This window comes from Cervus elaphus, chromosome 15, assembly GCF_910594005.1.
Source record: "Cervus elaphus chromosome 15, mCerEla1.1, whole genome shotgun sequence".
In the NCBI taxonomy this organism is placed as follows: domain Eukaryota; kingdom Metazoa; phylum Chordata; class Mammalia; order Artiodactyla; family Cervidae; genus Cervus; species Cervus elaphus.
Window position 1 is genome coordinate 17714693 of NC_057829.1, and position 13583 is coordinate 17728275.

At 34.1% G+C, this 13583-nt stretch overlaps 1 protein-coding gene across 6 annotated transcripts in view; it reads left to right on the forward strand.

Moving 5' to 3' along the window:
• CABCOCO1 (ciliary associated calcium binding coiled-coil 1) overlaps positions 1–13583 on the forward strand; it is a 159360-nt gene that overhangs the window by 25972 nt on the left and 119805 nt on the right. For 4 of the 6 annotated variants that reach the window (XM_043926673.1, XM_043926677.1, XM_043926674.1 and 1 more), the window contains exon 3: positions 3682–3851. In XM_043926673.1, coding sequence (XP_043782608.1) covers positions 3682–3851 — 170 coding nt within the window. Of the gene's footprint in view, positions 1–1667; positions 1746–2888; positions 2962–3681; positions 3852–13583 lie in introns of all 6 variants that reach the window. The other 2 variants (XM_043926675.1, XM_043926676.1) reach the window with 2 other exon arrangements.

The following is a 13583-nucleotide window of genomic DNA, read 5'->3' on the forward strand; positions in this document are numbered from 1 at the left end:
AATCTCTTGAATCTATTTGTCACTTTCAGTGTATAATCGTAAGGGATTTGATTTAGGTCATACCTGAATGTTTAGTGGTTTTCCCTGCTTTCCTCATTTTAAGTCTGAATTTGGCAATATGGAATTCATGATCCAAGCCATTATATGTATACCTATGGCTTATTCGTGTTGAGGCTTGACAGAAAACAACAAAATTCTGTAAAGCAATTATCCTTCAATAAAAAAATTAATTAAAGGAAAAAAAGAATAAATCCAGTATAGAACTTAACTTGCTGAAAATCAAGTCAGTAATGGAAAAAAAATTATGAAAACATTCAAAATGCAGATTATAGCAATTAGATGTTAGAGCATACATCTAGCATAGTGAATCAGAGAAGTAATTTAAACTTCATGAAATAAAAGCTTTGATAGCAAAGAAAATAAGAAAAGTTTCTATTCAAAAACTGTTTCTTAAACAAATACACTCTTATTGTAAATTTCCCCTCTCCCCCCAAAAAGCCAAAGCTTTAAGGATATAATTCAGAGTAAAATGCTACTGGGTTTGTTTTAGTTAATCCATGTATTGGTTGAAGTATTATTTTATTTTCTATGTGGCTAGCTAGTGCTGCCAGCATCATTTTTTTAACTTTTTATTTTATATTGAAATAAACTGCATCATTCTTGAACAATTTGTACTTCCCTTACTGATTTTGAAATGTTATGCTGTTTCCATATATGTTTGCTCTGTTTCTTTGTTTTCTACCTGTTCCTTCACCTATTTATTGATTCTATTAAAATACCACAAGTTTTTACTACTATGGAAGTTTTCTTACTGCTTTTCACTTCAGACTAAGTGGTACTATAAACATTGAAAAATGAATCTTGCTGACTGATACCCAACACAAATGGAAGATGGCTGGCTAGTAAGATAACCTCCCATCCCAGAGTGCCTGCCTGTTCTTTTCTGCATCTACCATTTAATTTCTCTGCTTGACAAAATGTATCAGTTGTGCATGCTTTTATTTGCTTGTAACATGAAAACTGATTGTATTGTCTTAAAAATAAAGTTTATGCACATTTACACATATATGTGTATGTAAACTATCACATAATGGGACATTGAGAGAGAGAGTAACTACAGTGTTGGTTGACTCAAGTCCTCAAAAGTATCAGGAAGTAAGGCTTAATCTTGGGACTGATTTTTCTTATAAAACAACTATGAGTAGCAGTCAAAGCAACTTATTTGTGCTTTTGATTTTTGTTCCACAGAAGAAAATTAACCTTACCTTTAGTTATGCATTAACTAGAACAATTTAGAACAGTTTAGAACAATTTAGAACAATACCCACTGTAGGTCAGTAATTATAAAGAATGCCATATACTGAAAAGTATTATATAGCATTATGAGAAGGGAGTTATGATTACTGTGAAAAGACTCAGATCTCACTTTGGGGACCGGGGTCTACCCTGATACCACTGTAAATGAAATGTTTGTGAGTTGGATGAGAGTGTGTTAAACATAACATCAGCTTTATTTTTTCCCAAGCTTGTTTAATCTTGCTATATTAATTATTCTGATCATATAATTTATTTCAATATTATAAATAATAAGGACTATCTTTTTTTAAAATAGCTGTATAAAGTTGTCACACAGACAAACACACACACACACTGTCTTTCTCCCTCAGAAATCACATATAAGCATCAAGGAAATATCAATTCCATCTCTGTACTAAAAAGGAGAATGAAAGTCCAGACTGCAAAATGTGAGTATGCCTGCCAGAAACATGGTAGATCAAGCAGAAATGTGGGGGAAAGTACAAGGAGGATCACATAGTTGAAGATCTGAGAATGAGTTTAAAAAATATACTTATTGTCCCCAGGTGAAGAGAAAACTCTGAAGTGCCATTCCAAGAACACTTGTTTGCAGCAGCAGGCCTATATTATAAAGTGTGGAGCAGATACTTCCTATATCTATAAGAAATAGATTGTTTATGTGGTAATAAGGAGAACCTATTCTACATTTTTCATTTTTCCCACTAATTGAATAAAGGCTAACAAGTAGAATAATTGACATAAAATTATTTCATATAGAAAATAGCTTGTAATATGATCAGGTTTGAGCATTAAGCAAGGAGTATACATACAAAGACATTGCAAGGATAAAAATGAAGAATAGAAAAAAGAAATGTCAGGCAAAGGAAGTACACCAGAAAAATATGGCCATGAACAGACAAAAAAAATATGCTCAAATATTTATCATCAATTAAGAACTCTTGTGAAGTAGTCACAAGAACATAAGACAGAGATACAAAAAAATCAAGGCAGAGATAAAAAGAAATAAAAGGTGATGAAACTTTTTTGTAAAAAAAGAAGAGAAGGAGAGATCTCACAGAAGTGAAATTTATAAGTAGCCCAAGGGAGAATTAACAGTGCTGAAAATGCAAGGGACACAGAAGACAGTAATGAGAAAAGCATATAAAATGAAAAGGAAATTGATTTAAAATTTTTTGAAGATTAAAGCAAATTACAGTATTAGAAAAAATGGGTAAAACATACATAATTGGAATTCTTAAAAAAGAAAACAATAAATATTTAACAATCCATTTCCAGAACACTGTCAGAAGTAAAAGAAATTTGATTGTATAAATGGAAAAAGACATTGAATTTGGAAGAAAAGAAAAAGTTATTACATTTTACCTCAGAGATAAATAAGTGAAAAAGGAACCTCCCGACAGCTGTTGGTGGGAATGTAAACTGATATAGCCATTATGAAGAACAGTATGGAGATTCCTTAAAAAAAAAACTAGGACTAAATATACCATATGACCCAGCAACCCCGCTACTGGGCATATTCCCTGATAAAACCACAGTTCTAAAAGGCATATGTACTGCAATGTTCATTGCAGCACTATTTACAATGGCTGGGACCTGAAAGCAACCTAGATGTCCATCAACTGATGAATGGATAAAGAAGATGTGGTACGTATATACAATGGAATATTACCCAGCTGTAAAAAATGAATTTGAGTCAGTTCTAGTGAGGTGGGTGAACCTAGAGCCTACAGAGTGAAGTAAATCAGAAAGAGAAAATCAAATTAATATATTAACCCATATATAAGGAATCTAGAAAAACAGTATCAATGTACCTATTTGCAGGGAAGGAATGGAGATGCAGATGTAGAGAATGAACTTGTAAACATGGTGGGAAAGGGAGAAAGAGAGAGAGTGGCATGAATGGAGAAAGTAGCATCAACACATGAATAGCTGGTGAGAAGTTGCTATATAACACCGGGAGCCCAGCCTGGTGCTCTGTGATGACCTGCAGGGGTGGGATGAGAGAAGGGAAGGGAGGCTCGAGAGAGAAGAGTTACATGTATAATTAATGCTGATTCACATATTCTGTGGCAGAAACCAACACAACATTGTAAAGCAGTTTTCCTCCGATTAAAAAAAGAGAGAGACAGGGGAGGAGAGAAATTTAGAAGAAGAAGAAAGAGAAAGTGGGAAAAAAAAAACAGTAATAAGAATTTTCATGTGCTCTCTCTTTTGAATGCTGATTTGGATTTATTTGATATAATCATGAATTTTTTAGATTATGAGCATTATAGAATCTTCATTCAAGAAAAGTATCTGTTTTTAAAACTTAGAAAAGGAACTGTTCAATGTTTAATCAATTTTAATATCTGGATTTTGTTACAGGAAACTAGAAAAATTTTTGAATTTCAAAAATCTTCAAACCTGTTTAAAGGAAGCCAGTCTACTAGATTATTATGTATCTGGATTTTTGTGGGCAAAAGGAATGGACTTTTCTGTTATTCAATATTCAAAATTTATGACTTTACTAGATATGCTACTTCATAATCTTAGAAGTAAGTACATTACTTTTTCTTTTTTTAAGAAAAGAAAATTTAGTCCACTGTCTAAATGAATTTTCTCAAGCAAAAGCTCCTAATTTTTTTGTAAATCCTACAATGAAAATTATTTTTCCTTGGGTATATATAGCAAGAATATACTTCTTAACTTCATTAAGTTGTAAAGCGTTAATACTTAACAAGGTTAATGTTCTCTTAATAATGAATATGTCAGATATGTTACTTTAATTTTGAAATCTCGTTAGTGTCATCCATCCCAAAAATGTCAAGTAGTTCAGATTTATCTAGATATTTTTTATTGTTTGAGCTGTTTTCATCTTATCTTACATTTAAATATTACTGTAATATCAGGTTTGCCATTAAGAGGAGGTACTTTGGTCAGTATCAAAGCCCCATGAAATAGACATTAATCCCATACACTTAGATTTTGTGAGTTTTTTTATTTACTGAAATGAGTTACTACAGGAAATTTGGAAATTCTTCCTTGGAGCAGTTTTAAATGTGATGACTTCTGTTTGAGAATAAACAGAGTTACTTTCTTGGAAGGAGGAAAAGAAGGAAATCTGTCATTACTTATTGCCAGCTTTGTCCTAGGCAGTATGTTTGGTTCTAATCTTCAACATACATTGGAAAATGCAGAACAACTGCAGGGGAGGTATGATAACCCCTATATCACAGTTGAGCAAGTGGTCCAAGGTGCATAGTTGGTAAATGGCAGAACTAGAACATGAATCTTACTGTATAATCAAAAAACCATGAACACAATAAATGTCAAGGTGCTTCTAACTCCATTGAAAGACCTGCTTGTGTCTATGGGAGGCAGCTTTGCTTCCTTCCTTCCTTCCATTTCTTCCTCCTTCCATTTTGTCTCTTCTTTTCTTTTGATTATTTGCTGTTTTTAGTTTCTTTTTTTAAAAAGTTTGGGGAGGTAGAAGACCTTTCCACCCCTAAAGTATTGTCACCATTGTCCTAGTAAAATTTATGGAGGACTTTTGGTCACACAAAGCTTATTTTGTTCCTTGTATCCTTTTCTAACTGTTCAGAAGCAGGGGAAATACTGTGTTAGCAAAATTAATTGAGGAATCACTCATACCCTATGTATTCTTCCTGCTCCTCATCACTCTTAACAAGGGAAGAATTGGTAGTTTTTGTATGTGAGGAAGAGAAATCAATATGTCTCTTTCTCTGCAAATAGGAGAATATCATTTTTTCTTTACTTAGGTATGTGGTGCCATGTTAAACATTAGTAATGTACCAATAGAAGGAAAAAAAATAATTATACTTGACAATGAGAAATATTGTATGATATTAACTGACTGATTTCAGATTATTCTGTACCTAATATAAAACTAAAACAAAAACTGAGGTCTTAGGTAGGTAGTTTTGAGAATTCAGTCTTTTCCAGTACTATTTTATTAGGAGCCCTGATAAATAATATAACATTGTTCCAGTGTCAGTTGTTAAACTATAATCTTCCAAAAAAGAATTCTTAGTAAATCATCACAAAAACAGACTTTGGCTGCTTTTTCCCTCATGACACAAATATTTGTGGAATCTTTGAGTACTACAGGTCTCGAAACATTCTTTGAATACTATCATCAAAATTACTAGGCAGACAAAGAACTGTGTGAATCTCATCCTCCATGGAAAATATTAATAACTAGATACCAACAATAAGATGAAATGGATGTTGAGATTAGATGACAAGAGCTTAAAAGAACTGTTGTGAACATTGTTGAAACAAATATCAAAATATAAAGAATCATGAAAGAAACAGATGGTATAATAAAGAAACAGAATTTTAGAACCAAATTGTACAATGACCAAAATTAAAATCTCACTGAGTAGAATCAATAACAGAATGGAGACAAAGGAAAAATCAGTGAACTTAAAGATGGAAGATCAATAGAAATTATCCAACCTGCACAATACAGAGGAAAAAAAAAGATTGGTAAACAAATGAACAAAACCTCAAGGACCTATGAACAATAGAAGTTCTAATATACATATCATTCGGAGTCCCAGAAGGACAGGAGAAAGAGTACAGTGCTAAACAAGCATTTGAAAAAGCAGTAGTTGAAAACATCCCAAATTTAGCAGAAGACGTAGACCTGTAAATTCAAGAGGCTAACTAGGTCACAAATAAGGTAAACCAAAAGAAAAACATCAACTGTCTGGATCTAATTGCCATTTACAGAACAGTATACCCCAAAACAACAGAATAGTCATGCTTTCAAGTGTGTATGGCACAGTCATCAAGGTGGACCATATCCTGGGTCATGTAACAACCTTAAGTTTAATTGAAACCATACAGATATGTTTTCTGACCATCATGGAATTAAACAAATAATTAATAACAGAAATATGTAAGGGAAATCTCCAAACACTTGGATATTGAATAGCACAATTCTTACTAGTCCATGAGTCAAAGAGAAAGTCTCAACAGATATTAGAAAAGATTTTTAAGTAAATGAATAGATCATGGATCCAGCAGAAAAGAAAGAAATAATAAACAGAAGCCAATGAAATTGAAAATGGAAAACCAATAGAGAAAATCAATGAAACAAAAATCTGGATCTTTGATAAGATAAAAGTTGATAAACATGAAGTAAAACTAAGAAAAAAGATGGAAGGTACAGGTTATTATTATCAAGTATAAAAAGGATATCACTAAAGATTGTGCAGACATTAACAGAATAATAAGAGAATGTTAATTATACGTACATTAGAAAACAAAAGTAACTGACCAGGTTTCAAAAGCCTCAAACTAATAAAATTCACCAAGATGAAGTAGATATCTTGATAGTCCCATAACTACTGAAAAAATTGAATTTGTTGCTAAGAACTATTGGAAAAAATTCTTCAGGCCCAGATGTTTCTACTGGAAAATTTTGTTAAACATTTAATGAAAAAATACCACCAATTATATATGACATCTTCCAGGAATAACAGAGGAAAGAACTCTTTGTAACTCATTTTGCGAGGCTAAAGTTATCTTCATACCAAAACCTGACAAAGAGAAGAAGAAGGAGTGAGGGGAAAGGGAAAAGAAGAAAAAGTTGAGGAAAGGTGGGGAAGTAGGACTAAAAAGAGAAGAAATTATAGAGAAATGTCCCTAATGAACACAAAAGCATCTCAACAAAATATTGTCAGAATTAATCAGGCAATTCATAAAAAAATAATATAGATGACCAGTTGGGCTTTATGCCAGAAATTCAATGCTGAATGGTTCAGTGTTGAAAATCTGATTCATATAAAAAATTGAAAGAAGAAATGAGCACATGATCATGTAAATGGATGCAAAGACAACATTTGACTAAGTACAACATCCATTCATTGTTTTTAAAGTCAGAAAATTAAGAAAAGATGTGGTTTTTGTCAACCTTATAAAAGATATCTACAGAAAAGCCACCATCATACTTAGTGGAGAAAAGTAAAATTCTTTCCTTGTAAGATCAGGGTCAAGGTAAGAATGTCTAGTCTTACCTCCTGTTCAACATAAGAATTGAAGTCTTAGCAATAAGTGCAGTATAGTGAGAAAAAGAAATAAAACACAGGCAGACTGGAAAGGAGGGGATTATACAGTCCCTGTTGTCAAATGAAATGATTCTATATATAGCAAGTTCCACAGAATGAAAAAATTTCCTAGAACTAATGAATTTAGCAACGTTGCATGAAGAAGGTCAAAACACAAAAGTCAAGTTGTATTTCAATATACTAGCAATGTATATTAGATACCAAATTTTTAAGAAACAATATCTCTTCAGTTCAGTTGCTCAGTTGTGTCCAACTCTTTGCGACCCCATGAATCGCAGCATGCCAGGCCTCCCTGTCCATCACCATTCCTGGAGTCTACCCAAACCCATTGAGTCGGTGATGCCATCCAACCATCTCATCCTCTGTTGTCCCCTTCTCCTCCTGCCCCCAATCCCTCCCAGCATCAGGGTCTTTTCCAATGAGTCAACTCTTTGCATGAGGTGGCCAAAGTACTGGAGTTTCAGCTTCAGCATCAGTCCTTCCAATGAACAAGAATGACTGATCTCCTTTAGGATGGACTGGTTGGATCTCCTTGCAGTCCAAGGGACTCTCAAGAGTCTTCTCCAACACCACAGTTCAAAAGCATCAATTCTTCGGTGCTCAGCTTTCTTCACCTTCCAACTCTCACATCGATACATGACTACTGGAAAAACCATAGCCTTGACCAGACGGACCTTTGTTGGCAAAGTAATGTCTCTGCTTTTAAATATGCTATCCAGGTTCATCATAACTTTCCTTCCAAGGAGTAAGCGTCTTTTAATTTCATGGCTAAAATCACCATCTGCAGTGATTTTGGAGCACCCCCCCAAAAAAAAGTCTGACACTGTTTCCACTGTTTCCCCATCTATTTCCCATGAAGTGATGGGACTGGATGCCATGATCTTAGTTTTCTGAATGTTGAGCTTTAAGCCAACTTTTTCACTCTTCTCCTTCACATTCAAGAGGCTCTTTAGTTCCTCTTCACTTTGTGCCATAAGGGTGGTGGTGTCTGCTTATCTGAGGTTATTGATATTTCTCCTGGCAATCTTGATACCAGCTTGTGCTTCTTCCAGCCCAGCGTTTCTCATGATGTACTCTGCATATAAGTTAAATAAGCAGGGTAACAATAGACAGCCTTGACCTACTCCTTTTCTTATTTGGAACCAGTCTGTTGTTCCATGTCCAGTTCTAACTGTTGCTTCCTGACCTGCATACAGCTTTCTCAAGAGAAAGGTCAGAAGTCTGGTATTCCCATCTCTTTAAGAATTTTCCACGGTCTGTTGTGATCCACACAGTCAAAGGCTTTGGCATAGTCATTAAAGCAGAAATATATGTTTTTCTGGAACACTTGCTTTTTCAATGATCCATCGGATCTTGGCAATTTGATCTCTGGTTCCTGCCTTTTCTAAATCCAGCTTGAACATCTGGAAGTTCCCGGTTCACATGTTGCTGAAGCCTGGCTTGGAGAATTTTGAGCATTACTTTACTAGCGTGTGAGATGAGTGCAATTGTGTGGTAGTTTGAGCATTCTTTGGCATTGCCTTTCTTTGGGATTGGAATGAAAACTGACCTTTTCCATTCCTGCAGCCACTGCTGAGTTTTCTGAATTTGCTGGCATATTGAGTGCAGCACTTTCACAGCATCATCTTTCAGGATTTGAAAAAGCTCAACTGGAATTCCATCACCTCCACTAGCTTTGTTCCTAGCGATTCTTTCAAAGGCCCACTTGTCTTCACATTCCAGGATGTCTGGCTCTAGGTGAGTGATCACACTATCGTGATTATCTGGGTTGTGAAGATCTTTTTTGTACAGTTCTTCTGTGTATTCTTGCCACCTGTTCTTAATATCTTCTGCTTCTGTTAGGTCCATACCATTTCTGTCCTTTATCGAACCCATCTTTGCATGAAATGTTCCCTTGGTATCTCTAATTTTCTTGAAGAGATCTCTAGTCTTTCCCATTCTATTGTTTTCCTCTATTTCTTTGCATTGATAGCTGAGGAAGGCTTTTTTATTTCTCCTTGCTATTCTTTGGAACTCTGCATTCAGATGGGAATATTTTTCCTTTTCTCCTTTGCTTTTCGTGTCTATTCTTTTCACAGCTATTTGTATGGCCTCCTCAGACAGCCATTTTGCTTTTTTGCATTTCTTTTCAATGGGGATGGTCTTAATCCCTGTCTCCTGTACAATGTTAGGAACCTCCGTCCATAGTTCATCAGGCACTCTGTCAGATCTTGTCCCTTAAATCTATTTGTCACTTCCACTGAATAATCATAAGAGAGTTGATTTAGGTCATACCTGAATGGTCTAGTGGTTTTCCCTACTTTCTTCACTTACAGTAACTCAAAAAATCATAGAAGTATTGATACAGAAGTATAAATCTAACAAAATATGCACAGTCTACATGCTAAAAACTATAAAATGATGATAAAAATAAAACCTAAACAAATGAAAAAACATACTGTGTTCTTGGATGAGAAGTCTCCACATGATAAAGATGTCTTTCCAAATTGATATATAGATTTAATGCAGTATCAATCCAAATGCCAGCAGGATTTTTTCTAGACATACTCACTGATTTTAAAATTTGTATGGAAAGGCCAAGGACCTGAAACAGCTAAAATTTTTTTGAAAAATAAGAGTAAAGTTGCAAAGGCTTAATACCCAGTTTAAGAATTACTATATAGTTATAGTAATGAAGTCAGTGTGGAATTAGTGAAGGGATAAACACATGTATCAGTGAAACAGAAGACAGAATTCAGAAATAGAAAAATGGTCATCTGACTTTTTGATTACTATGCAAAAGTAATTCAGTGGAACCAAGTCTCCTTTTCAATAAATGTATTGAAACAACTGCTCGTCTATATTGAAAAGAGTGCACTTCAGCCTAAACTTTTCACTTGATGCAGGTTAACTCTAGTTCATTGTAATGTTTGTTTAAATTTGGTTTATTAGTAGTAATAAATGTACCAAAATGAGAGAAGCTGTGTGGAGGGTTGGCAGGAATTCTCAATACTATTTTTGTAATTTTTCTTGCAAATCTTTTACAAAATAAAATTTACCTTTAAAAAAAAAATGGGCAAAGAATCTGAACAGATGCTTCACCAAAGAAGATATATAAGGATAGCAAATAAACTCCTGAAAAGATGCTCAACATCATTAGTCATTAGGGAAATGTAATAAAACCACTGTAATGCCATTACACATCTGTTAGAATGGGTAAAATAAAAAATACTGACAGTATCAAGTGCTGACAAGGATTCAGAGCATCTAGAACTCTTGTTCTTTGTTTGTGGAGATACAAAATGGCACAGCCACTCTGTACAGTAGTTGGCCGTTTCTTATAAAATTATATCCCATTCATCCCTTTCTAAAGAAACATTCATTACTCTTAAGAAAGAAAATCGTATAGTCATACAAAAACCTGTGCATGAATTTGTCTAGCAGCTCTGTTCATAAGTGCTCAAAAGTAAAAACAAATTCAAATGTCTATCAATGGATGAACAGGTAAATAAACTATGCTATATCCATATAATGGAACACTACTCAGCAGTGAAAGTAGTTGAGCCATGATACAACAATTTGAATGAGTCTCAGTAGCATCATACTGAGTTAAAGAAGTAAGTCTTAAAAAAGATTGTATTCTGTATGATTACATCTATGGGAAATTCTCAACAAGTCACAACTACAGCAGTGGAGAACAAATCAGTGTTTGCCGGAGGTTGAGGTAATGAGAGGGCATAAAAAGATAGCATGAGGGAGTTTTTGGAGGTGATGTACCTTTTCTGTATCCTGATGGTAGTGGTGGTTACATGGGCTATCCAAGCGTTTAACTTTCTAGAACTGTACACCAAAAGGAAAAGTGAATTTCACTGTATGATAGTGTTAAAAAATATTTATGTATAAAAAATATATGTACATAAATATTTATGTATAAAAATACAATATTTATGTACAAAAGATCTAGTGAAAGAAAAATATGTGCTTTAACAACAACAAAAGACTAAGCAGGAATAAACTTTAAAAAAGCAATGTGCAAGCCCTATATAAAGAAAACTGCAGAACATTTTTAAAGTCACACAGGAGGTTTTTAACATTTGGAAAAATTTAAAACATTCTTTGAAAGACTCAACATCATAAAGATGTTAAATCTTATCAAATTAATTTATAGCATTAATATTCCAATAAAAGTGCCAACAGTATTTTGTTAATATTTTTGTCTAGGGGTGAGTTTCTAGGCAAGATGATTCTAACAAAATATGGAAAATGAACAGGACGAATAGCCAGAAAAACTATCTTCAAAAAATGTAATAAACTATAGCATATCTTAGTAGTATTAGTACTAGTAGTAGTAATTCTGTAGTTTATTAACAGAAAGCCTCAAGTGTTTGAACACAGTGGTGAATCACTAGATAGACAGACCAAAGGAACAGCAATTTAACTAATCTTTAGAATTCAGTATTTAATAAAATGACTCAAATCTGTGATGAAAAGATAAATTATTCAGGAAATAATACTGGGACAACTGGGTATCCATCAAGAAAAAAATAAAATGAAATTGGATTCAAACCTCTGTCTGTTAATATAAACCAGAATACGTTCCGAATGGCTCAAACGCTTAATTTTAAATTAAGTGAAGCCTTAAAAATATTAGAGAAAAACATGGTTTAATTTATTTACAACCTTGGATGGGGAAGATCTTTATACTTCAAAATTCTGAAGCCATAAAGATAAAATTTGATATACATTTGATATAAATTTCATTTATAAAAGTCTGCAATGGAAAAATACCAAAATCAAAATAAAAATTAGAACCTGGGGAAAAAACATTGCATCTCAGACATCAACAGACAAGTTCTATAATATAAAAAAAGAGCATATAAAAGCAAGAAGAAAAAGACCAATAGTGCAATAGAAGAGTATACCAAGGTTATAACTAAATAAATACAAATGATTCTTAAATAAATGAAAAGCTCAGTCTTAAAGATAAGAAAAATGTTAATTAAAACTACACAAAAATGTTATTTGTCATATATCAAATTGAGAAAACTGTAAAACTTTGGTAGCATTTTCAGCTGTCAAAGTTGTAAGAAAACAAGTACTCTCTTGTGTTGCTAATGGAAGTAAAAGCCCCATTGTGGAATGTAGGTTAGCAGCTGTCTATCAAATTTACAGATGTATTATCTCTTTGACAAATGTATTGTCTCTTCCCAGCAATTCAGCTTTTGGGAATTTATCCTGCATATTCACTGGCACACACATAACCTGACATATATGTAGAGTCATTAGTTGCAGTAATGTTTGAAACAGCAAAAAATTAGAAACATCAATTGATAATATCAGTGTGAACTCTTGTTTAACATAAGAAATATACAGATGAATAGTTGTAGAGTTCAGTGTAAACATATACTCATAAACTTCTTCACTCTATTCACAAAGAGGGCCAAAAAGCAATGATATCCAATAGCAGTGAGCCTGCCACCCAGGACTCAAGCCTTGGTTTATAATTTCATTCTCTGATGAAAGGAACCAGAGCTCCTTAGAGAAATGGCTGATTGTAGACCTAGAGCAGGGAACATAAAAGGTGAGCGTGGGGCATCTTGTAGTGGCCAGAAAAAAGTGCCTAAAAATAAGAATGGTGGGAGTATGAACAAAGAATAGAGAAGCCAACTGAAAAAGCTCCCAATATCCACAGAACAAATTGAACAAGATAGCATAGTATTGAATTATAATACAAAGTATAAAATTAACTTCCATGAATCCATACTGATGAAAATGATTGAATAAATAATTTGAATAAATGAATTAATGCTTGAATAAATAATTCAGTTCAGTCACTCAGTCGTGTTCAACTCTTTGCAACCCCATGAATTGCAGCATGCCAGGCCTCCCTGTCCATCACCAACTCCCAGAGTTTACTCAGACCCATGTCCATCGAGTTGGTGATGCCATCCAACCATCTCATCCTCTGTTGTCCCCTTCTCCTCCTGCCCCCAATCCCTCCCAGCATCAGGGTCTTTCCCAATGAGTCAACTCTTTGCATGAGGTGGCCAAAGTACTGGAGTTTCAGCTTCAGCATCAGTCCTTCCAATGAACACCCAGGGCTGATCTCCTTTAGGATGGACTTGTGGGATCTCCTTGCAGTCCAAGGGACTCTCAAGAGTCTTCTCCAACACCACAGTTCAAAAGAATCAATTTTTCAGCACTCAGCTTTCT